General features: G+C 35.4%; 1 protein-coding gene across 2 annotated transcripts in view; it reads left to right on the plus strand.

The window, feature by feature from the left end:
* Positions 1–25,338, plus strand: part of INO80 (INO80 complex ATPase subunit) — a 137,550-nt gene that overhangs the window by 13,009 nt on the left and 99,203 nt on the right. For both annotated transcript variants that reach the window (XM_081293621.1, XM_081293620.1), the window contains exons 2-7: positions 15,344–15,529; positions 15,769–15,938; positions 16,035–16,102; positions 18,676–18,834; positions 21,057–21,177; positions 22,660–22,874. In XM_081293621.1, the coding sequence (XP_081149747.1) occupies positions 15,387–15,529; positions 15,769–15,938; positions 16,035–16,102; positions 18,676–18,834; positions 21,057–21,177; positions 22,660–22,874 (876 nt within the window). In that variant the 5' untranslated portion in view covers positions 15,344–15,386. The remainder of the gene's footprint in view (positions 1–15,343; positions 15,530–15,768; positions 15,939–16,034; positions 16,103–18,675; positions 18,835–21,056; positions 21,178–22,659; positions 22,875–25,338) is intronic.

Genomic DNA, 25,338 nt, shown 5'->3' on the forward strand with positions numbered 1-25,338 from the left:
TTGAAATGATTCTTTCCCAGAAGAAATCAAATGCATCATTATGGATTTTTTTGTTTGATTATATGGTCTCCGCTCCATATCTGTGGTGTTCTGCAATTGAGGATTCAACCAGATGCAGATTGAAAATACTTACAAAAGTTTGAACATGTACAGACTTTTTTCTTAATATTCTTTGAAGAATATAGTATAACAAGTATTTACTTTGCTTTTACAGTATACTATAAGTAACTTAGAAATGTGTAGTGAAGTAATCTAGAAATGATCTAGTGAATAGGAGAATATACTTATAGTATATGCAGATTCTATGCTATTTAATATGAGAACTTGAACATCCATTAATTTGGGTCCAAGAACCACCTGTGGATACTGAGGATGACATATATTTAATTTGGGAAATAGTATTAAGAAAAAAGGAAGGGAAAATATATGGGCATTTAAAAATTTTTTTCACGTTTAAAATACAAGTACTATTTTTATCTTTGGAACTCTCTGCTTTGAGTAAACTCTAGGCTTGTGAAATTTCATTTAAGCAAGTTGTTTCTGGCCTCCATAAGAAGGCTCTGCCTGCCTCTTGTTGAGGGTAAGATCTTTTTCTTTGTTCTATTTTTAGTTATAGATAGACAGAATACCGTTATTTATTTATTTTTATGTGGTGCTGAGTATTGAACCCAGTGCCTCACACATGCTCTGCAAATGCTCTACCACTAAGCCACAACCTCAACCTTGAAGCTTTTTTAATCATTTTAATTTTTACTAATTTGTGGTGATGGGGATTGAATCCAGGGCCTCTCAGATGTGGTAGGGAGGCACTGTACTGCTGAGCTACCCCCAGGTGCTTCTTTAAGTTTTCTTATTCTACAGCAGAGGCTGGTTGTGAAAAATTGGGCTTTGGAGTCAATGACAATAGATTGAGTTTTAACTTGAAATTGAAATTAACCAAAACTAGACTAAAAATTTATGACAATGAAGGCTCTCATACTGGTGGGCTCTTATTCTGTGTTATAGGCCATCAGGCCATAATTATGTAGGCTAGTTTTGAATAGCTCTTTTTCTGTGAATGGATTTGAGATTAAATGAAACATTTCATAGAAATCAGAAAGGTTTTTCATATGAGCCATTGAGTTTTTGTTGTGAGATCATAGTATATTTATTGTGGACAGGAAACATTCTATCAAGTCTAATTATTCTTTAAATATTCATGAAAAACTTTCCCCTCAATATTTTTTTGTAGAATTGCTTAAAAATACTTTAATAATTTAGATCTACCAAAATAAAGATGTCATTTTGTGTCAACTAAATGGGTAATATAGGGCTGGGTTGTGTGTGGCTCAGTGGTAGAGTGCTTGTCTAGCATGCATGAGGCACTGGGTTCAATCCCCAGCACCACATAAAAATAAATAAATAAAGATATTGTGTCCATTTACAACTAAAAAATATTTTTTAAAAAATGGGTAATATAAATAAATAAATGTTATTTAATAAAAAGTATAGTATTGAACATTTCATTAAATTTATCAATATTTATATTGTATAAAATTATATATATTTTTATATTGTGTTACTTTCTCCCAAATGAGGTTTTGATGTTTTACTAATTTAACCTATTTTAATTTATTTGTGGGGCTTTGTTGTGTTTTGTTTTGTTGGTGCTGAGTATTGAACATATACCTGGTACATGCTAGACAAGCACATCAAGCCACCCCACAGTCCTGTGTTCTTTATAAAAAGAAACAAAAGAAAAGCAGTTTTTTTAATATGCTTTGTGCATTAGTACAGACATCCATGCTCTGTACTGAAGAGAACCATTCTGATATTAAGAAAACTCCTTGTATTTTGTGATTCCTTACTTATTAAACAACAGATAATTAGTTCATGCAAAAAGACTTATGATAGAGAACAGTTACAATACGTATTAAGCTAGGAGAACTAAGAGAAATGGGAATAATTTAGTGTGTCCATGTAAACACTAAGTTGTCATTTCCTTAAGAGAGGTAAGGATGGGTCTCTTGCTTATTTTATCAGAAAGAGGTGCTAGTTACGTTCAGCTTATGCTATAGTATCCTTTAGTATTTCTACCTTAAACTGATACTGGAAAAACACAGAATTTAGAGCCAAAAGGATGTAAATTGAATCCCAGTGTAAGCTGGCCAAGAGAAAGTATACCAGCATATATATACTGTATAATTCTGGGTGACCTTGGCACCCATCACACTTCTTTGAGAAGTCTGGCAAAGTTATAATTATTTGTATTAGAGGGAATTCATGCATTTAATTAGTGTAGAGTTGCATAGGATGCCACTTAGATACACTATTTGCTGTGTCTTCTATAGACTGATTTAAAAAATATTTTTTTTAAAGAGAGAGTGAGAGAGGAGAGAGAGTGAGAGAGAGAGAGAGAATTTTTAATATTTATTTTTTAGTTCTAGGCGGACCCAACATCTTTGTATGTGGTGCTGAGGATTGAACCCGGGCCGCACGCATGCCAGGCGAGCGCGCTACCGCCTGAGCCACATCCCCAGCCCCTTAAAAAATAGAGAATGGTTTATATATATATAATATATATATATATATATAATATATATATATATATTATATATTTATATACATATTATATATATATATTTTTTTAAAATGTAGAAGTTTTCTACCCCATGATCTCAAAGATATGCTCTTAAGTTTTCTTTTAGAAACTTTATCAATTTAACTCTACATTTATCAGTGATTCATGTTAACTTCAATATCTTCATGGTATCATTTATAACACTAAATTATTATTACTTTTGCTGTTGTTCAGACTGGCCTTGAACTCATGATCTTCCTGCCTCAGTCTCCCAAGTAGCTGGGATTACAAATGTGAACTGTATTAAGCCTAATTTATCTGTTTTTATTGCTTCTGCTATTGTTTCAATGCTAAGAAACGCTTACCTCATCCACTATTGCTGTTTTCTTCCAAGAGTTTTGTAGTTTAGCTCTTAAATTTAGATCTGTGATCTTTTCTGAGTTGATTTTTGTTTGCTTTAAAAGGAAGGGTCCAGGGGCTGGGGATGTTGCTCAAGCGGTAGCGCGTTCGCCTGGCCCGGGTTCGATCCTTAGCACCACATACCAACAAAGATGTTGTGTCCGCCGAGAACTAAAAAAATAATAAATATTAAAAAATTCTCTCTCTCTCTCTCTCTCTCTCTCTCTCTCTCTCTCTCTCTCTCTCTCTCTCTCTCTCTCCTCTCTCTCCTCTCTCACTCTCTCTTAAAAAAAAAATAAAATAAAAGGAAGGGTCCAGGGACTGGTGTTGTGGCTCAGTGGTAGAGCGCTCGCCTAGCACATGTGAGGTGCTGGGTTCGATCCTCAACACCACATAAAAATAAATAAATAAATAAAATAAAGGCATTGTGTCCAACTACAACTAAAAACAATAAAAATTTAAAAAGAAGGGGTCCATCTTCATTGTTAGCATGTGACTATCCAGTTGTTACAGCACTATTTTTTGAAAAATTTTATTTCTTTGTTGGTTTATCTTGACATTCTTGTTGAAAATCACCTGATTATAAATGTAAAGATTTATTTCAGGGCTTTTGTTCTAGTCTATTATTGTATATATCTATCCTTCTGTAGTTTCTGCATTGCCTGAAATATTGCAGCTATTTAGTAAGCTTTGAAATTGAGAAATTCCAGCTCACACTTAAAAAAGAGTTGTCTTTAAAATCCTTTTGGTTATCCCAAGTCCCTTGTATTTCCATAGGAATTTTAATTTAGCTTGCCTATTTAAAAAAGAAAGCCGATTTGGATGTTGGTAGGTATTATATTAAATTTATATTTATTGTCACTTTAATAATTTATTGTATCATGTGATCCATGAACATGGAATGTCTTTTCATTTATTTCTTCCTCCTCTATCTTTTCTTTCCATTTTCTTCTTATTTATTTATTTTTTAATGAGACAGGCTCTTGCTATATTGCCCCTTACCTCATTTGCTCAAGTGGTCCTCCTATCTCAGCCTGCTGAGTAGCTGGGATGACAGGAGTTAGTTCTTTAATTTCTTTTTTTTTTTAAAGTGAGAGAGAGAGAGAGAGAGAGAGAGAGAGAGAGAAAGAGAGAATTTTAATATTTATTTTTCAGTTTTCAGTGGACACAACATCTTTGTTTGTATGTGGTGCTGAGGATCGAACCCCGGCTGCACGCATGCCAGGCGAGCGCGCTACCGCTTGAGCCACATCCCCAGCCCCTTTAATTTCTTAAAATAATGTCTTCCTGCTTTTGATATATAAGTATTGCACTTATTTGGGTAAATTTATTTGTAAGTATTTTGTCATTTTTAAGGCCTCTAAATGAAATTGTTTTCTTAATTTATTTTCAGATTGTTCACTGATAGTGTTTATAAATATAATTCATTTTTATGTATTGATCTTATACCATGGAAGATTTCTGAGCTTATTCTAATCAATTTTTTCCAGTTGATTTGTTAAAATCATGTTATCTATATAAATAGAGAAAGTTTTACTTCTTTCTCTCTAACTAGGTGCCCTTTTTAAAAATTTCTTGCCTCATTGGCCTGGCTAAAACTCTCAGTACAATTTTGAATACATATGGTAAAAGTAGACACTCTTGTTTTGTTTCTGATTTTAAAGGGAATAGCATTTTGCCTTTGCCACCAAATATGATATTAGCTTTGGAGTTTACATATATACCCTTTACCAAGTTCAGGAAATTTCTTTTTATGCCAAGTTTGTACAGTGTTTCTATCTTGAAAATGTGCTGGCTTGTGTCAAATCCTTTTTCTGTATCTATTTAGATGATCATGTATGTTGTACCCTTAGTTTTACTGATGTGTGTAGCACAATTGATTTCAGATGTTATACCAACTTCATTCCTAGGATAAATTCTGCTTGGTAATAGTTTATAATCCTTTTTATGTGTTCCTGGATTTGGTTTGCTGATATTTTGTTGAGGAGTGTGTGTGTGTGTGTGTGTTTTTTAAGGGATATTGATATATAGTTTTCTTTATTTCTACTTGGTTTGGGGATCAGAGTGCTATTGGTCTCATAGAATAATTTTGGTAAGTGTTCTTATCTCTTCTAATTTGTAGAAGACTTTGTGAAGTATTTGTATTAATTCTATTTTAAATGTTTGGTAGAACTCATTGGTGAGCCATTTGATTTGGGCATTGATTTTACATGATCATAATTACTAGACCTTTTTTTTTTGGTGCCTGCCTGGATTAAACCCAGGGGTACTTAACCCCTGAGCCACATCTACAGCCTGTTTTATATTTTATTTAGATACAGGGTCTTGCTAAGTTGCTCAGAGATTTGCCAAATTGTTGAGGCTAGCTTTGAACTTGTAATCCTCCTGCCTCTGCCTCCTGAGCTGCTGGGATTACAGGTGTGCCCTACCGCCCTGCTTAGACTTTTCATTTTCTGTTTTTAAGATCATATGTCCATGGAAGGACCTTCCATATCCCAGCCCATTATTTCTTCATTAAAAATTACAGGTATTATAAAGGATGTAATCATTAGGTATATAAATTTTTTCATGAAACATTAATATGGTCTAATATCTAAAATAATCATTGTTTCTTCAAATCCCATAGCAATTTATCTAGGGATGGCTCAGAGGCAGAGTGCTTGTGTAGCGTTTATGAAGCCCTGGGTTTGATCCCCAGCATAACCAAGAAAACTAAACTGTAATACTTTATCTGTACATCTCTTAAGTCGCCTAACTCAAAAGTTTTTTTTTTTTTTTTTCCTTTTTGCAATGCTGGGGATCAAACCCAAAGCTTTGCATACACTAGGCAAGTGCTCTACCCCTGAGCTACATCCCCCAACCCCTTTGTGTGTGCATGCGCATGTACACAGTACTTAGGATTGAACCAAGGGATGCTCTACCACTGAACTATATCTCTTACCCCCGCCCCACCTTTTGAGACATTGTCTCACTGAGTTGTCCAGGCTGGCCTCAAATCTCTTACTCTGCAGCCTCCCAAGTAGCTGGAATTACAGTTATGTGCCACTGTGCCTGGCCCCAAGTATGCTTTTTATTGTAGTTATTTATATTGCAGTCTTACCTCTTGTGTTAAAAGGAGTTCTCTGGGGGCTGGGGATGTGGCTCAAGTGGTAGCGCGCTCACCTGGCATGTGTGCGGCCCAGGTTCAATCCTCAGCACCACATACAAACAAGATGTTGTGTCCGCCAAAAACTAAGAAAACAAATATTAAAATTTCTCTCTCTCTCTCTCTCTCTCTCTCCCCTCTCTCTCCTCTCTCTCTCTTTTCTCAAAAAAAAAAAAAAGGAGTTCTCTGAAGGAAATACCCTTTTCTACACTGCACTTAAAGATCATCATGCTGGTGACTGAAATGTTAATCTAGTGTTTGTATCATTTTAAAAAAATATTTTTAATTGTCAATGGACCATTATTTTATTTATCCATACGTGGTGCTAAGAATCGAACCATCTATTAAAATATTATGGAGTTTGTTTATTTGGCTTGATTCTGTTATTTATGGCTTAGCACTATGAATTATCAAGTGTTACCTGTGGATCAGATCTGGACATTATAGATTTGGGCAACAGAATTTCTCAGATTTGGAGCACAGGTGGGAAATTTAGAGTTGATAGTTCCTTAATATTTGGCCTTTTGTATAAAGCACTGTTTTTAACTAGCTTCATGCTGTCTGTCTTCATTTATTTTTAATATGGGGATTGAATCCAGGGGATGCTAAGCCACATCCTCAGCCCTTTTTTTATGTTTTGTTTTTATTTTTTGGTACTGGGGGTTGAATTCAAAGGTACTTAACCACTGAGCCACATCCCCAGCCCTTATTATATTTTATTTAGAGACGAGGGTCTTGCTGAGTTGCTTAGGGCCTTGCTAAATTTCTGAGCCTGGCTTTGAATTTGGATGCTCCTGTTTCAGCCTTCTGAGCCACTGGGATTATAGATGTGCACCGCTGCACCCAGTTTATGTTTTATTTTAATTAAGACAGGGTCTTGCCAAGTTGCTTTTAACCTTGCTAAATTGCTGTAACTGGCTTTGAATTTGTAATCCTCCTGCCTCAGCCTCCTCCTGAGTTATTGAGATTACAGACCTGTGCCTTACCACTGAGCTTTTAATCATTTAAATGCTTTTTAAGTTACAGTTTTTTCCTTAAGAGGCATATTGCCTTTATTCAACCTTTTTTTAATTTACATTTGATCAATTTGGGAGTTTTGTTTTTTAATTTTTTTTTTTTTTTTTTTAATGCTAGGGATTGAATCCAGGGCCTTGCAGTTATTAAGTATGCATTCTACCTTTGAGCCATACCCCTAACCCTTTTTATTTTGAGCCAGGGTCTCACTAAGTTGCCCAGCTGGCCTCCAACTTGCAAACCTCTGCTTCATGTAGAAATTAGTTCTTCAAGGCTGATATGATTTAATTTATGAGTTTAAATCAACATTCTTGAACTAATTTTCTCAGATATTTTGATAGGTATTTTGTCCCCCCCCCAAAAAAAAAAAAGGAAAAGAAAAAAAAAAGTCCACTAAGTTTGGAATTCCTAATGGAGAAGAGACAAAAGAGCACATTACCATAATGCAAATGATAAAATAAAATTAAAAAAATAGGGCTGGGGATGTGGCTCAAGCTGTAGCGCGCTCGCCTGGCATGCGTGCGGCCCGGGTTCAATCCTCAGCACCACATACAAACAAAGATGTTGTGTCTGCCGATAACTAAAGAATAAATATTAAAATTCTCTCTCTCTCTCTCTCTCTCTCTCTCTCTCTCCCTCTCCCTCTCCCTCTCCCTCTCTCTCCCTCTCTCTCTCTCTCTCTCCCTCTCTCTTTAAAAAAAAATATAACTCTTAGGTCTAACTTTAATGCTTTATATTTTTAATATTAGTAAATATTTGTCTGTATTTTTAAATAGGAAGGGTCTTGTTGAAGGTTGAACCCAGGAAATCTAAATGTGTAAATAATAGGACACATTTGTAATGGTTATTATTGTAATTGTAGTAGTGTATGTGGTGTTCATTAGATGTCATTCTTTGTGTGTGGACATGGGGTGGGGCATGTGTGTGCTGGAAATTTAACCTAGAGCCTCACGCATGCTAAAAGGGAATGCTTTTCCATTTAGTTACATCACTAGTCTATTGTTTTTACCATTGCAGTTAGGAAAAAACAATCAATGCATTCTCACCCATCTTTAAACAAACAAATAAATGCAACCAAACTAAAAAGTGTTAGATTAAACTGCCATTTGAACAGCACCTCTTAGTTCATTTAGAGATCAAATTGCTTTCTCTCCAAATAGGTATCATTATTAGGCTCTTCATTTAGGGGAAGATATAAAAAGTTCTGTTCTTCTTGTTGGTGTGTTGGTGCACCTCTGTAATCTCAACAACTCAGGAGGCCGATGCAGAAGGATTGCAAATTTGAGGTTAGTCTCAGCAGCTTAGATCCTGTCTCAAAATAAAAATGAAAAGGATTGGAGATATAGCTAAGTGGTATAACATTCCTGGGTTCAATCCCCACCCCCCATTCCTCCAAACAAAACAAAACAAAGTCCTGTCCTCAGGTAAGAATTGGTGAATGGTGCAGGTGCATTTCAGGTTCTTGTCTAAAAGTAAAACTTTGGTCTCACTTGCCCAATATTTAAAAACCTGTCTGAAAACCAGTTTTAATGGTCATTTGTCTGAAAGACTATCAATTCATGGAATTCTCCTGTCCTTGCTCAGCAGGAGTAAGATAATGAATGATTGGACCCATTCTGCTTCTTAACTTTTGTATCTTTTAGTTTGATTTAAACTTTTGTTCTCAAATGTATCCAAGATAGGGCTAGAGGCTAATGGTCATTAACTGCAGATTGTGTTTATGTAGAATGTAACATTAGAGCTATAGTTTTGTAGCCTTGAAATTTAGACTGTGTATAAAAGTGGAAAATAGGGGACTGGGGTTGTGGCTGAGTGGTAGAACACTTGCCTAGCATGTGTGAGGCACTGAGTTCAGTCCTCAGCACCACATAAAGATAAATAAATAAAGGTATTGTGTCCATCTACAACTGGTCACGATGTGGCATACCTGTAATCCCATTTACTCAAGACCCTCAGGCCGGAACATCATGAATTTGAGGCCAGTATGGACAATTTAGGAGAGGAGACCCTGCCTCAAAGTAAAAAGTTTAATAGGGCTGGGAATGCAGTACATTGCTTGCCTAGCATGTGCAAGTCCTAGATTCAATCTCCAGATCTTTCCTACTGCCCCCCCCAAAAAAAAGAAGGAAAAGGAAATTAATGTAATTATTTATAAAATATCAGAATCAAATAGATTCATGAGATATGAATTCCTTTCCCCAATAATTTAGAGTTTAATAGGGGAGATATCTATCTACACACACACACACACACACACACACTAAATAGAATATAAGATCATATAAGCACCATGTTTTCTATTACCATTCAAAAGTTCAGAGGAGAGAGAGAGAATAGTCTTAGCTAAAGATAATCTAAAAGTGTTTTCCATAACAATGTATTTCATTTTATCTTTGAAAGATTTTATTGCAACCTGGTAAAACATCTTAACAGGCATTTTCATAGGACAAGGGCAAGACATCATTAATAAAGATATAGCAGTAACTCTTAACTGAAAACTATCAGTCTAGGATCACTCATGAACACAGGCTAAGAAGTCTGATATATGTGGGTAAGGTTCAGAAGCAGATACTTTACTGTGTGAACAGTAGACTGTTGTAAGAGGAATTGAAGTATGATCAGAGTCCAGTTTCAGGATAATTAGGATGAGAGAGCCTGTGGAAAGACCAGTCTACAGTGAATTACTTTGACAGCATATATTAACATCCTGTGTACATGAACCTGTGGTTGGACGAATTTTAAAAAGCTTTTGAATTGAAGATTGGGGTGGGTCTACTACTATTGGGGAGATACTTTTACAGGAATTCTCAATTTATCTGAAGTATAGTAGGGCAGTAAAGATTAAATTGGAAAAGATAATTTGAAGCCAGATGGTAAGGTCTTTGAATTTCAGTCTGAATTATTTAGACTATTGAATTTTGGAAAAGTATTGAGGGGTAATGACATAGTCAGAATGATGTTTTGGGAGTACTGGTTTGACAATAGCTATGAGCATGAATAGATTAAGATGAACTTGGGAAACTACATTTGGAAGCAGTGGTCTAGATGTGAGTTAAGAATTTAAAGGAGAACTTTAATAGGGAAAGAAAGGTCTGGTACCAGACTTGGTTTCCAAAGAACAATCAACTACATACACATTGGTTACAAGGTAAGAAGAGAAGTAGAGGGGAGTGTAAAAAGTGATTCTCTGAGTTTCGAGTCCAAATAACTATTAATGCTAGTGGCTCTGGAGGCTGAGACAGGAGGATCACAATTTCAAAGCCAACCTCAGGAGAAGTGCTAAGCAACTCAGTTGAGACCCTGTCTCTAAATAAAATACAAAATAGGCCTGGGGATGTGGCTTAGGGGTTGAATGCCCCTGAGTTTAATACCTGGTACCAAACAACAACAGCAACAACAACAAAAACCCCCAAACCTGAAAACACATAAGAAAGAAAGAGGAACTAGCTGGTTTGGGGGCAGAGGAGAAATTTGAGTTTGTAGGTGCTAGTGGTAGAATAGGTACTATCTAGGGTAGAATTTCGGGGATGGGGCTATAGCTCAGTGGCAGCATGTGTGAAGCACTGGGTTCCGTCCTTATCACCACATAAAAATAAACAAAGGCATTCTGTCCATCTACAACTCCCCCCCCAAAAAAAAAATTTTTTTTTTTTAAAGGGTGGAATATCCAACAAGCATCTAGAATATGTACTTTGTAAGTTTGGGGCCAGGGAATCAATCACATAACTGTTCATTGAAGTCCTGGTTATAGATGAGTAAAAAATGGATGAAGGAATGAGTGGACTCTACACAGTTAGGGTAAAGAAGTTTCAACAGAGGGGATAAAGAAGGAATAGGACAGAAGTTTCCAAAGAGATGGAGAGTATCCAGAAATAAGATTTACTTAGTCAGCAATATCAGTCATTCTGATTTTCAAATTGCTTAGCTCCAATTCTGCCTTATTACAAGTATCTTATAATCTCTCTTTTTTTAATCACCAAATGAAATATGTAGGTAGTATTATCTATAATTAAAAACAACACAGTATGCCCAGTTGTACTATATTGGAGAACCATAAATAACTTAAGAGTAAAATAATATTTTAAAACATGAATTCATGGGCATGGCACATAATGGATGACATAGGAAATACATCCTTTGCACAAGTACACAGAATCACCTTGACTGAAGAGTTGCAATTGTAGACTGATAAAGTCAATCTGTCTTATTAACTCAAATACCACAAATAAGGAGGAAACCAGTGAGCTGAGATCAAATTTTTTTAAAAAATGGAGATATTTGCTCCTCAAACCCTTCCAAGGTGAGGAGGTGCATGACTTAAGAATTTTGAAGAAGAAAGGATTTGAAGTAATCTTTGTAGAGAGTGATAAGAAGTGGTTAAAAGGACTATTGAAGTGTCAAGTGCTCTGCTGAATTTGTATAACTAGTGGGTCAGTTGGCATGGCCCTGCAATTTTTTTGGTAGAGAATAAAAGACAAATGTAGGAGATAATGTCTAAGGCTTTTAACAGGCCAATCAAGGCACCTGAGCTGAAAATAAGAGTCCACCAATCTTTTTTTTTTTTAATATTTTTAGTTGTAGATGGACATAATACCTTTTCTTTTGTTTATTTAGTTTTTTTTAAAAAAAATATTTATTTTTATGTGGTGCTGGGGATCAAACCCAGTGCATCATGCTTGTTAGGCAAGTGCTCTACCACTGAGCCACAACCCCAGCCCAAGTTTACCAATCTTAAAAGGGAGTTTAAAAATAAAAATTAAGGATAGTTGCACACCATTGTGAATATACTTAATGCCACTGCCTGTTAAAGTGGTTAAAATGGTAAATTTTATATATTACCACAATAAAAAAAATAATTGAACACTTTAAAAGTATTATTGCTTAACTTTCCAGATACTGTCATGAAACCTTTTGTGGAGATTGGTCAAGAACTTCATTCCTGTAGCACCTTCTGGTAGCTCTGTGGACATAAGGGAATGATTACCGTCAGGATTACCATTTCAGCCATCAGAGAAGATTACCTACAGAAGTGATGCTGGGACAAATGAGATTTTTTTATTTTTATTTTTTTTTTTAAAGAGAGAGGTGAGAGAGAGCGAGTGAGCGAGAGAGGGACGGAGGGAGAATTTTTAATATTTATTTTTTAGTTTTTGGCGGACACAACATCTTTGTTTTTGTATGTGGTGCTGAAGATCGAACCCGGGCCGCATGCATGCCAGGCGAGCACGCTACTGCTTGAGCCACATCCCCAGCCTGACAAATGAGATTTTAAAACTCATGAGTACAGGATGTAACAAGGTCGTCTATGTTGAGCATTGTGCAATTATGGACATAATTAAGCTTTCCTGGATAAATAGATTTTGACTTCATGTAGCCCAGTTACTGAGAAATAATTTTGAAAATATTTTGTTTTGGTACCAGGGATTGAGCTACACATCCCCAGCCCTTTTTACTTTTTTTTTTTTTTTTTTTTTTTTTTTTTTATATCGAGACAGGGTCTCACTAAGTTGTTTAGGGCCTTGCTAAATTGCTAAGGCTGGCCTTGAGCTTGGGACTCTCCTGCCTCAGCCTCCTCAGTTGCTGGAATTACAGTCATGCCATACCATGCCCAGGGAATGAGGGAGTTTTGGTATTTTTTATTAAAAACAAGTGAAACATGTTAGGTCTCAATTTACAGAGAAGAATTTATTGAGACCCTTTTTTAAAGTTTTTTTTTTAATTTTATTTTTGTTGTAGATGGACACAATATTATTTATTTCATTTTTTTTTCATATGGTACTGAGGATCAAACCCAGTGTGTCTCATATGTGCTAGGCAAATGCTCTACCACTGAACTATAGCCCCAGCCTTTAAAAAAGTGTTTTTAACATTCTTTTTTTCTTGAACTATGTTACCAAGACTGATAATTTAAATACCATGTAATTCATTTCAGTTTACAATTCATTGATGTTTAGTGAATTTTTTGGAATTCTACATCAACTACAATGTGGTTTTAGAACTCTGTGTGCGGGAGGGTGACGGGGGTTACTGGGGATTGAACCTAGGATTTTACATATGCTAGGTAAACATTATACCACTGAGCTACATCCCCAGCCCTAGAACATTTTTGATCCTCCCCAAAAGATCTCTTATATCCATTAGAGTCCATTCTCTTTGGTACTCCCAGACAACCCTAGTTTACTGTCTCTGTAACCTTTGTTTCCTGATTTTTTTTTTTTTGTGTGTGTGTGTATGTATGTATTTAATAGTGCACAATACATATTGAATCTGGGGCACTCCACCACCAAGCCACATCCCCAGTCTTTCAAAAATTACTATTATTATTTTCCCCTTGGGCTGGAAACCCAGGTCCTCACTTATGCCAAGCTAGTGCTTTACCACTGAGCCATCCCAGCCCCTTTTTTGTTTTTTGAAACTGGGTCTTGCTAAGTTGCTGAGGCTGGCCTCAAATTTGTGATTCTCTGCCTCACCCTCCTGAGTTGCTGGGATTATAGCATGAACCACCATGGCCAGTGCTGAACATTTAATGTAAGTGGAATCACAGAAAGTGTGGTCTTCTATGTCTGGTTTCTTTTACTTAACAATCTTTTTTTTTTTTTTTTTTTTTAATATTTTTTAGTTTTTGATGGACCTTTATTTTTTTTTTATTCACATGTGATGCTGAGAATCGAACCCAGTGCCTCACATATGCTAGGCAAGCACATAACACCCCTCTTCCCTATCTAGAATTCATCCTTGTTTTTAATTGTAGCCATTCTAGAGGGTATAAAATTATATCATGCTGTATCTTTAATTTGTATTTATTGATGTTGAATATCTTTTCATCTATCTAGGAGCCATTTGTATATCTTCATCATGAAATTTCAGAACCTTTTGTCAGTTTTAAATTGGGCTATTTGATGAATTACAGTAGATGGGGTAGAGAGAGAAGATGGGAGGGGAGGGGAGGGGGGATAGTAGAGGATAGGAAAGGTAGCAGAATACAACAGTCACTAATATGGCAGTATGTAAAAATGTGATGTGTAACTGATGTGATTCTGCAATCTGTATTTGGGGTAAAAATGGGAGTTCATAACCCACTTGATTCTAATGTATGAAATATGATTTGTCAAGAGCTTTGTAATGTTGTGAACAACCAATAAAAAAAAATAAATTGGGCTATTTGAGAGGTGTTTATTTATATATTGTAGATATAAGACTTTTTAAAAAAATATTTATTTTTTTAATTGTAGTTGGACACAATACCTTTGTATTATTTATTTATATTTATGTGGTGCTGAGGATTGAACCCAGGGCATCGTACATGCTAGGCAAGTGCTTTACTGCTGAGCCACAACCCCAGCCCCAATATATAAGACTTTTATCCAATAGATGATTTGCAAATATTTTCTCCTAATCTGTGGTTTATCTTTGTTTTCTTAGATGGTAGCTTAATTGCTGTATATTGTCATTTCTTTATTTAATCCTAGCTAAATCCTGTAATTCTTTATAGATAGAAGGTATTACATAAAAGACAGTTGTGGGAAAAGTTGTGCTGATATGATAATTCCTTAAGTGAAGACATTTTGACTTCATGTTTAACAACATAAGGTAGCAAAAAGAATGCATAAGGTCTGCCTGTTTTTTTTTTGACCCTTCTATTCTTTTTGCTCCAGTTTTCTAAATCATTTTAAAATTAAACTCATTATGACATTTTTACAAGAGATTGTAAAAAACTCTGTCAATATATCTATTCCGCTGTAAATAGAATACCTCTCACATGTGTTATATTAATGCAAAATGAAGAAGGAACAACTACTTCTAAGGTGATGCTGAGAAGTACTCCTATAGTTCTCTCCTGTGAAGTGCATAGCAGTGAACTTGTATAGATTCGGGTAGTTGTTTACTCATAGTTATTATAAGTCGTTAATTGTAGGAGAAAAGGGCACTATTTCAAAAATGTGTGATACGAATTTTCATTGTAACATATGACAGTGTTTCTATATTTTGGTATTCATCCTATGCTTTTAATTTCTGCCTTAGCATTAACAGGCATTGTCTAAGGAGTTTTATCATGATCCTTCTACATTATTTTATTTTTTTAAAAAATATTTTAAAATTTTTGATGGACCTTTATTTTATGCTATCTTCTCAGTATCTTGTGTTCTAGATGGTCTGACTTGTAGGCAAGAGAAAGAAAATGAATAGTCTTTTTCATTTTTTTACTACTTATCTCTGTTCTTCAGCTGTGTAGTTGGAGGCCCTTGTGCATGAAGACAGATTTGTTCTATGGCCTCAGAGTTGGGTGCCGGGGACGATGGCGGCTGCAGTGAGCTGGCAAAGCCCCTCTATCTTCAGTATCTGGAGAGGGCCCTCCGGTTGGACCATTTCCTGCGACAAACATCAGCCATCTTCAACAGGAATATTTCTAGGTATGTTATTTCATCGTTGTAGTATTATAATGTACCGCATTTCTGATTCCTTTTATCCCTGTAGACTTTAGGGTTAAAGTATTTTAGGATTTTTGTTTTCTTTTTTCTTCTTTTAAGTAAAATACAGTCAGCCTTTTCTAAGAATCAATTTCTTCTATAAAATATCTAGTTTTACTAACTTTAAAGTATAATGTTTTGCTGGAAGAACTGTGACTATTGACTTGCTATTCAATTTATAGCGATGATAGTGAAGATGGACTGGATGACAACAATCCCTTATTGCCCCAGTCTGGGGATCCCCTAATACAAGTAAAGGAAGAACCTCCAAATTCATTGCTTGGTGAAACTTCTGGAGCAAGCAGTTCTGGAATATTAAACCCATACTCGCTGAATGGAGTTCTGCAGTCAGGTCTGTGTGGCTTGAGATCCCTCTTTGGTCTAGCAGTTCTCTTGGTGTAGTCATTCTTTCGTTTTTATTTCATTTTATTTTTGTTTCTTTATACAGAATCAAAATCTGACAAGGGGAATTTGTATAACTTCTCCAAGTTGAAGAAAAGCAGAAAGTGGCTAAAGGTAAGAAATAAGGCAGAATGTTTACAGTTCAAATAATCTGCTGATATTGCTAATAGAGGGCAAGTTGTTAACTCATTCTGATAGATTGACAGATTGTTTTTATTTTCTCATGCTGGTCCTGGGGATGCACATTCTAGGCAAGTGCCCTACTACTTAGCTATACCCCTAGGGGCCTAGGGGTTCTTGGTTGTGGTATTTTGAAGAAGGTTCAGTGATATCATTTTAGCAAACAGTGGTAAAGCACAGTGGAGAAAGCAATATAGTAATCAAATTAGATAAGATCTTTGCCCTTGTTGGCTCATGTCATCAGGAATATCAATTTTCCATCAGTCCATGAGTAGTTCAATCATGCAATAAATGTTGATTGAGTGCATTCATGTGCCAGGAACCATTGAACATGGACTGGTTTCTTGCCCTGTGGAGCTTATATTCTAAATGAGGAGGTAGTGAGTAAGCCTGTAAACAAGTGAACTTTCAAACAAGAAAACTTTCAAACAAGTCAACTAGGAAGTCACAGCATTTCAACTGACTTGTGAATGACCAGAGAGAATCATGTGAGGGTCTAATCGTAAGAGCATTTCAAATAGAAGAAACAACTGTGGGATTCACAAGTTAAAAAAGCACCTTAGGGGGCTGGGGCTTTGGCTCAGCAGTGGAGCACTCGCCTAGAATGTGTGAAACAATGGGTTCAGGGCTGGGGATGTGGCTCAAGCTACGGTAGCGTGCTCGCCTGGTGTGCGTGCGGCCCAGGTTCGATCCTCAGCACCACATACAAACAAAGATGTTGTGTCCGCCGAGAACTAAGAAAAAATAAATAAATATTAAAAAAAAAACAAAAAAAAAACGATGGATTCAATCCTCAGCACCACATAAAAATAAATAAATTAATTAAAAAAACAAAAGTATTGTCAATTGCAACTAAAAAAATATTGAAGGAAAAAAAAACCTAGTGCTGTGTACGGTGGCACACACATATAATCCCAGTGACTTGGGAGGCTGAGGAAAGAAGATTGCAAGTTCTAGATCAAATTCAGCAATTTAACAATACCCTGTCTCAAAATTAAAAATAAAAGGGGCTATAGGTGGGGCAGGGGCTGCAGGTGGAACTCGTGGTTATGTGCCCCTAGTTTTAATCCCCAGTACCAAAAAGAAAAGAATCAACTTGGTATGTTTGGGGGAAAGGGAGGTCAGTGTGGCCAGTCTGTTGGAGCACGGTGAATGGAGGGCAGTGGTAGAAGATGAGATTGGAGGCTGTGATCACACAGGGCCTCATACATCCACTTAAGGAATTTGTATTTTATTCTAATAATAATCATAAGCCATTGGAGTTTTAAACAAGCAGCACCAGTGGTATAATATCATTTACATTCTTACAAGGTTACTATTAATGGCCAGACTTGGATTTAGGATAATATTTCTTCTTAAAACTATTTGGGGCTGGAATTGTAGCTCAGTGATGGTGCTACTTGTCTAGCATTTGTGAAACAACTACATTCGATCCTTAGCACCACATAAAAATGCATAAATAAAGGTATTGTATCAGTCTACAACTAAAACAAATTAAAAAAATAAAGACTATTTTTTTTCCCTTAGCATGCACAAGGTCATCAGTTCAATCCCAAGCGCCAAAATAAATAAATAAAATAAAACTAATTATTTCACTATTTCATTCTTTTCCTGTGAAAAGCTAAAAGAAGTGTAAATTCTTTACTATTACCTCGTGCACTTTAAAAGGCTCATGTGTAAAAGGTCTGATTTACTCAATGTCAGTAAGGCTTTGTTCTGGTAGAAATGCATAAATCTTTATACGTAACCATGACATTTTAAAAAATTTAGATACAATTCACTTGCCATAAAATTTAACCTTTTAAAACATACAGTTTAGTAGTTTTTTGTGTGTTCACAAGGTTGTTCTCAGACATAACCACTGTCTAATTTGAGAACATTTTATTACTTCATAAAGAAGCTGTGTAGTCATTAATAGCCACTCCCTACACTCTAGTTCCCCTAGTCCCTGCCAGCCACTAATCTGCTTTCTGTCTCTTTTGATTTGTCAATTTTGGAAATTTAACATAAATTGAATCATCATTTGTGGTCCTAGCTTCTTTCAATTAGCATAATTTTTTAAGCTTCTTTATTTTTGTGACACATATTAGTACTTTTTTTATAGCTCAGTAATATTTCATTATCTGATATTCTAAATTTTGTTTATCCATTCATCAATTAATGGCTATTTGTTTTTTTTCCCTTTTTTTGTTATTGTGGCTGACTTTTTCTTATTCCTCTATATTCTATAGGTAGATTTTGGTTTGGTTTTGTTTGCCTTGGAATTTAAAATTTAGCTTGAGAATCTTATGTATAGTGTACTCAGTGCAATATAACCTTCCTATTAGGTTTAATAGTATTCTTTTTTGTTTTTCAGTTGAATTGGTAAATGGAATATAAAGGAAACTGAAATGACTGTTCTCCAGCTGTTTTTGTCATTGTTTTAGGATCTGGGGAAAAAATTCTTGGATTATAAATTGAATAACAACATAGCGAAAATTTTATTTTCATTTTTTGCCATTTTCCAGAACATTCTTTTAAGTGATGAATCCAGTGAAGCAGATTCTCAGAGTGAAGATGATGATGATGAAGAAGAACTCAATCTCAGCAGAGAAGAACTTCACAACATGCTTCGACTACACAAATATAAGAAACTTCACCAAAATAAGTATAGCAAAGACAAGGAGGTGAGGGTTTCAAGAGAAAACTCAGACCTTCATGCTGGGTGTTTACTCTCTCTGGTTTGTAGTCATTAATGAGATTTATATTTAAACTTTATATTTAGGTGGTGGTGGTTGTGAACAGCTTATTGAGACATAATCCATACACCCAAAATTCAGCTTTTAAACACTTGCTAATCAATAGTTTTTGGTATATTTATAGCATTATGTTAGAATCATCACTAATTGTAAAATATTTTCATCACTCTAGAAAGAAAACTCATATTCCTGAGCTGTTGCATTCATTTTCTTCTTTTTCTTTAGTGTCAGGCAACTACCAGGAAACTTCCAGTCTACCTTACTTGTTTGGGGGATTTGCTAGATGTCAAATCAAGGGACTTAAGAATGTACCTTTTTTTTCTGTAAATGTTCCCATTCTCAACATTTCTTACAAATGGATTTATACAACGGTGTCTTTTGTGTGTGCAGCTTCTCTCAATATAATTTTTTCAAAGTCCATCCCTTTTATAGCCTGTATTGTACTACATTCCTTTTTATTGCCAAATGTTCTGTTGCATATATACCATATTTATCTGTTCTTCAGTTGATCAACTGATTGGCTTATTTCTACTTCTTGCTACTTATGAATAGTACTGCTGTGAAGATTTGTGTGTAAGTATTAGTGTGGATATATGTTTTCAATTATCTTAGGTGTGATCTTAGCAGAGGAATTGCAGGGTCATATGGTAACTATGTTTATTTAACCTTTTGAGGATCTGCCAGAATGTTTACATGCAACTGCTCTTTAAAAGTGTTCTGTCTTGGAAAACTCCTTTTTTTCACTTACTAACATTAAAATGATTTTAGTTTTAAGTGATAACTATTTGACACTAAAGTGTTTTGATTTTTGCCAGAAGTATAATTCATTGTCCGTATGAAAAATAGCATATTTGGAAACCTAAATGATTTTCCAGCAATTTCTTATAGTCCAAAGTTAGTTCAGAAAGCTTTGAATATAATATGCTGAAACTTATAACCTGGTAGAAGTGATAAGGAGAATTCCTGACAAATTTAATTCAAATTGTGGTTTTTTTTTTTTTTTTTTTTTTTTTTTTTAATAGTCTAGTGGTAAGGCATGTAACTTCAAATTTGCTCATTTAAAAATTGAGGTACAGCGGGTGGGGTTCTGGCTCAGTGGAAAGATGCTTGCGTAGCACGTGCGAGGCCCTGGGTTCAATCCTCAGCACCACATATAAATAAATAAATTAAATAAAGATATTGTGTCCAACTAAAATAAATATTTTTTTAAAAATTGAGGTACAGGGCTGGGGTTGTGGCTCAGAAGCAGAACGCTTGCCTACCACGCGTGAGGCACTGGTTTCAGCACCAAATAAAAAATAAAATAAAGATATTGCGTTTACCTATAACTAAAAAATAAGTATTTAAAAAAAAATTGGTACAGAATACCTGTAGAAAAGAACACAAACTAAGCATACAGCTTGATGAGGGCTCATTTAATTTTGACCTTTGAGAATCTTGTAAGAGTTCTTCATATTACACTTCCATCCTAGTTTCAGTCCTTGGACAATACTTTGTGTATAATCCAGGTAAAAATGTCAATAGTGGACTACCTGATTTTAATTTATTTTCGTATTTATGCATTAGCAATAAATAAGACAGAATTAATGTGAGATTTGGCGGTCAATTTAAGTGAAATTTTGAAATGATTCCTGGATGGAAACAATTAGATTATTCATGTTAGAATTCTGGTAATACAGGAACTATCCATAATAATGGTAGACTCTCTTAATGGAAGACAAATAGAGAAGACTTGAAAGATTGAAGAATTTGGTTGACTGGTAAAGGTCAGACTGGCAAGCATCAGGAACCTAGGGGCCTATTATTGGTAAGAGAAATATTTCCAAGGGGAGATCTTTCTGTCAGGAATTAATTTCATCTCAAGTATATCAGGAGCAAATAAATTATCTGGTATAAATTCAGAAGCCTCAAGGTTTTTTCCTAAGTTTTTTTTTTTTTCAGCATTCTGTATTATGCATAGCAGTTAAAGCTATTTTGCTTTGAAGTTAAGGAAATTCCCTTTGATGTAATAAATTCTTACTGATCTCTGTAGGAAGAATATTTTATTTAGGAGCTATGATTTCCTAAGGTTCAGCTTTCTTTCACAGAGATGATTTTAAGGCTGGTCTGTACAACATAGGCAGGCCTATTACACACTTTGCATTTTTCAGTTGCAGCAGTACCAATACTACAGTGCAGGCCTGCTTTCTACATATGACCCTTTTTATGAGCAACAACGACACTTACTTGGACCCAAAAAAAAGAAATTCAAGGAGGACAAAAAGCTTAAAGGTGAGCATGTTGATCTGCCTTCTACATATACTCATCCTTAATTTTCAGAATTATGTGTGGCTGGCTGGACACTGTGGTGCATGCATATAATCCCAGCACCTTGAGAGGCTGAGGCAGGTGGATTGCAAGTTCAAGGCCAGCTTGGGCATCTTAATGAGACCCTGTCTCAAAAAAAAAAAAAAAAAAAGGTGAGGGGGATGGGGCACTGTGTGTATAGCTTTGTGGTTCAACACCCCTGGGTTTAATCCATAGTACAAGAAAAGAATGAATTATGGGTGTCCTGCTAAAACATAAGCAAAATATATATACAGTAGAAATTTGCTTTACCTGAAAAACTCTAGTCTCCTTTCTGTTCGGAAGTATTAACCTTATTTCATATTTGGTTTATGGTCTTTTTGAGAGTTGGAAAAACGTAACTAGAGATTTCTGGTCAAAGATTTTCAGCAAATTAATGTATTTGTTGTTTTCTGTATGCACTCTGGCAATGTTGAAAGTGATTTGGGGGCCGGGGTTGTGGCTCAGTGGTAGGGCACTTGCCTAGCATGCATGAGGCACTGGGTTCGTTCCCCAGCACCACATAAAAATAAATAAAGATATTGTGTCCATCAAAAAAAAAAAAAAAAAAACTTAAAAAAAAAAAAGAAAGAAAGTGATCTGGGATGGGAAAAAGTTGCTTATGCATCATAGGTATGACGAGTAACCTGAAATATATGGAGTAAGTTATAATTGTTGTTGGCTGAGGTGATTTAAAATAGATCAGATCCTGATGATCTCCTGTAGTGTTTGCAGTTTTATATCTTTCCTCTCTTGTTGAGCTCTAAGCAGCTGGAAACCAGGAAGGAAACAGGAAGGGAAAGTCTTAATGTGGAAGGCAAATTTTATTCCCTTGAAGGTATGAGTTGAAGTCATACCTTTTTAGGTTTCTCCCTTCTTATCTCCCACATCCTCCTTTTATATCTGTTTTCTCATTTTCTATTCACTCGCCCCACTAGCTTTTCGCACAATTTTAGTGTCATATAACTTAATGCATTTAGTGTCATATCACTTAATGTTCCTTTTCTTTAACTTACATGACCACCAAATACAAATTGGTTTCCTTTTTTATTTAATAACTCCCTTATTAAATACAGTGTTAATAGTGGACTACCTGATTCACTTATATGGCCACGAATTACAAATAGGTTTCTTCCTTGAGCCTGATGATATTTGTAAGCCTTTTCTAGTGTTGAGTTCAAAAAGAAATTTGGTTCTAGGGCTTTATTATGTATTTCTCTTTCATGGAAACAGATGGAGTATCCAGTATTCTTTTCCAAGTTAGTGAAATTTTTCTCTTGGAATATTTATGGGCCTGCATAGATAAAGGGAGCAATGTTGCCAGCTTCAGGTAGAATGAGGAAAGCACCGAGAGTTTTCTTGTAGTGATGAGGTTTCTGTATGGAATGGAAGAAATACAGCTTCATAAGCATCTGTTTTCCTTTGTAGCCAAGTTGAAAAAAGTAAAGAAAAAAAGACGAAGAGATGAAGAGCTTTCCTCTGAAGAATCCCCTCGTCGCCACCACCACCAGACCAAAGTATTCGCCAAATTTTCTCATGATGCGCCTCCCCCTGGCACTAAGAAGAAGCACTTATCCATTGAGCAGCTTAATGCTCGACGCAGGAAAGTGTGGCTCAGCATTGTGAAAAAGGAATTACCAAAGGTAAATGAATTACCAAAGCTTTTTCTTCCCACCCTCTAAGAAGCATTTGTGAGAGCTAGATCCTTTCAGGAAAGGAAGTAAAAATAATGAAGGTAATCTGTTGAAATTAAGAGAATAAGAATAGTATTCTCTTTAGTTAACTTTTCCCAGAATTTGGTCAGAATTCACAAGACAGTTTCATCATATTCCTTGGTTTAAGAAAAAAAAAAAAGGAGAAGTGTAAAACTTTCATGACTTAGACATACAGTAATTGTGTGTGTGTGTGTGTTTTTCCCGTTAAAAAATTATAGGATAAAACAAAATGCCAGAGGGGAAACCTCTTTGATGGACGAATAGCTAGCTTTCTTTTTTCTTTTTTTAAATGTAGATGAATGTAATATCTTTATTTATTTATTTTTTTAATGTGGTGCTGAGAATCGAACCCAGTGCTTCACATGTATAGGCAAATGCTCCTAGCTTTCTTTTTTTTTTTTTCCTTTTTTTTTTTTTTTGTGCTGAGGATTTAGTCCAGGGCATTTTACTATTGAGATGCATACCTAGCCAGTTTTGTTTTTTATTTTGAGACAGGGACTCACTAAGTTGCTAAGGCTGGCCTTGAACTTACAAACCTCTTGTGTCAGCCTCCTGAACTGCTAGGTTTACAGTTATATACCACCATTCCCAGTGCTTTCTTTTCTTTTCTGATGCTGGGGATTGGACCAGGGCCTTGTACATGCTAGGCAGGTGCTCTGCCACTGAAATTTGTGCCCAGCTCAGCTTTTTTTTTTTTTTTTTAAGTATTTATTTATTTGTTTTTTTTTTTTTTAAGAGAGAGTGAGAGAATTTTTAATATTTATTTTTTAGTTCTCGGCGGACACAACATCTTTGTTGGTATGTGGTGCTGAGGATCGAACCCGGGCCGCACGCATGGCAGGCGAGCGCGCTACCGCTTGAGCCACATCCCCAGCCCTATTTATTTGTTTATTTTAGTTTTTGGTGGACATAATATCTCTATTTTAAATTTATGTGGTGCTGAGGATCCAACCCAGTGCCTTGTGCATGCTAGGTGAGCACTCTACCACTGGGCCACAACCCCAGAACCCCCCAGCTCAGTTTTTTTATTTTATTTGAGACAGGATCTCACTAGTTTGCCCAGGTTCACCTCAAATTTATCTTGCCCCTGCCTCAGTCTCCTGAGTAACTGATTATAGGCATGTGCCACAGCACTTGGCAAGAAAACAGTTTTCTTAAAAATAGCAATAGATACTTGACAGCAAATGGATAGGTGTTAATAGAGAAAATTAAGTAAAAAGGAGATGTTTCTGAGAGAATCCATACATACTTAGATAACATTTTATTCTGATATTATTTCAAAGTTAAAAGTAGTAAGGATAGTTCACCACTCAGATTTACAACTTGTTTGCTTTTTACCCTTTATGGTAAATTGATATCCTGATAAGATGAAATATTTCATTATAAGTTGGATATTTTCTAAACAGGATGTTTTATGAATTGAGAAAAATTGATACTAAAGTTTATATGGATACAGTCAGTATTCAGGAGTAGCTAGGGAATATTGGAAAAGCCCTGTTAAACATTGAAACATGGTATAAAACCTCTATAATTTAAAAAAGTCTGATATTGACACATGCATAAGCAAATAGTCTGGTAGAATAAACTAATGAAGTTTCTGATTAATGGTTTTGGGACAATTAGATAGCCATTTGGAAATAGAGAATATAAGATGTGTATTTCACAAATATGCTATATGCCCCAACAGGAGTAGAGACCTCAATTTGAAGAAAAAATAAATCCTACAAATGCCGAAAGAGACATGATTGCATTCCTCATAAAATTTACATGAGCAAGAAATAACCAAAATTAGAAAACAATAGACAAAAAATTGGGAGAAATTATTTACATTAAATATCACATTCAGAGGGCTGTTTACTCTGATATATTAAGAAATCTTGTTGGATCTAGTTGTATATGCCTATAATCCTAGCTACTCAGGAAACTGAGGCTGGAGAGTTAAAAGTTGTAGATCAACCTTGGCAGCTTACTGAGACCCTTTCTCAAACAAACAAATAGAAAATGGCCTAGGGAGGTAACTTAGTGGTAAATTGCTCCTAGGTTCAGTTGCCAGTAATACCAAAACAAAACAAAACAAAACAAAAAAAAACCTCTTGAAAGTCGAAAGACAAAGGACAGACATATTTATTACATTGGTAAAAAATTTGAAAGTGAACACATTCTATTAGGAATGCTGTGGAGAAAGGCATTCTGATACATTACATGTGCATAGTAATATTTATCACAGCAGTATTTGTAGTTATGAAATAATGGAAACAACCTAAAGGCCCATCCTTGAAAGAATACCTTTGTAAAACTGTGATAGATTCACACAGTGAAGCACTATGCAGCTGTTAAAAAATATCAGACTTCTCTTTGTTCTGATATAGAGTGATTTCTAAGGTACACTGTT

The sequence above is a fragment of the Spermophilus citellus genome, assembly GCF_964194105.1.
Source record: "Spermophilus citellus genome assembly, chromosome: 4".
Classification (NCBI taxonomy): domain Eukaryota; kingdom Metazoa; phylum Chordata; class Mammalia; order Rodentia; family Sciuridae; genus Spermophilus; species Spermophilus citellus.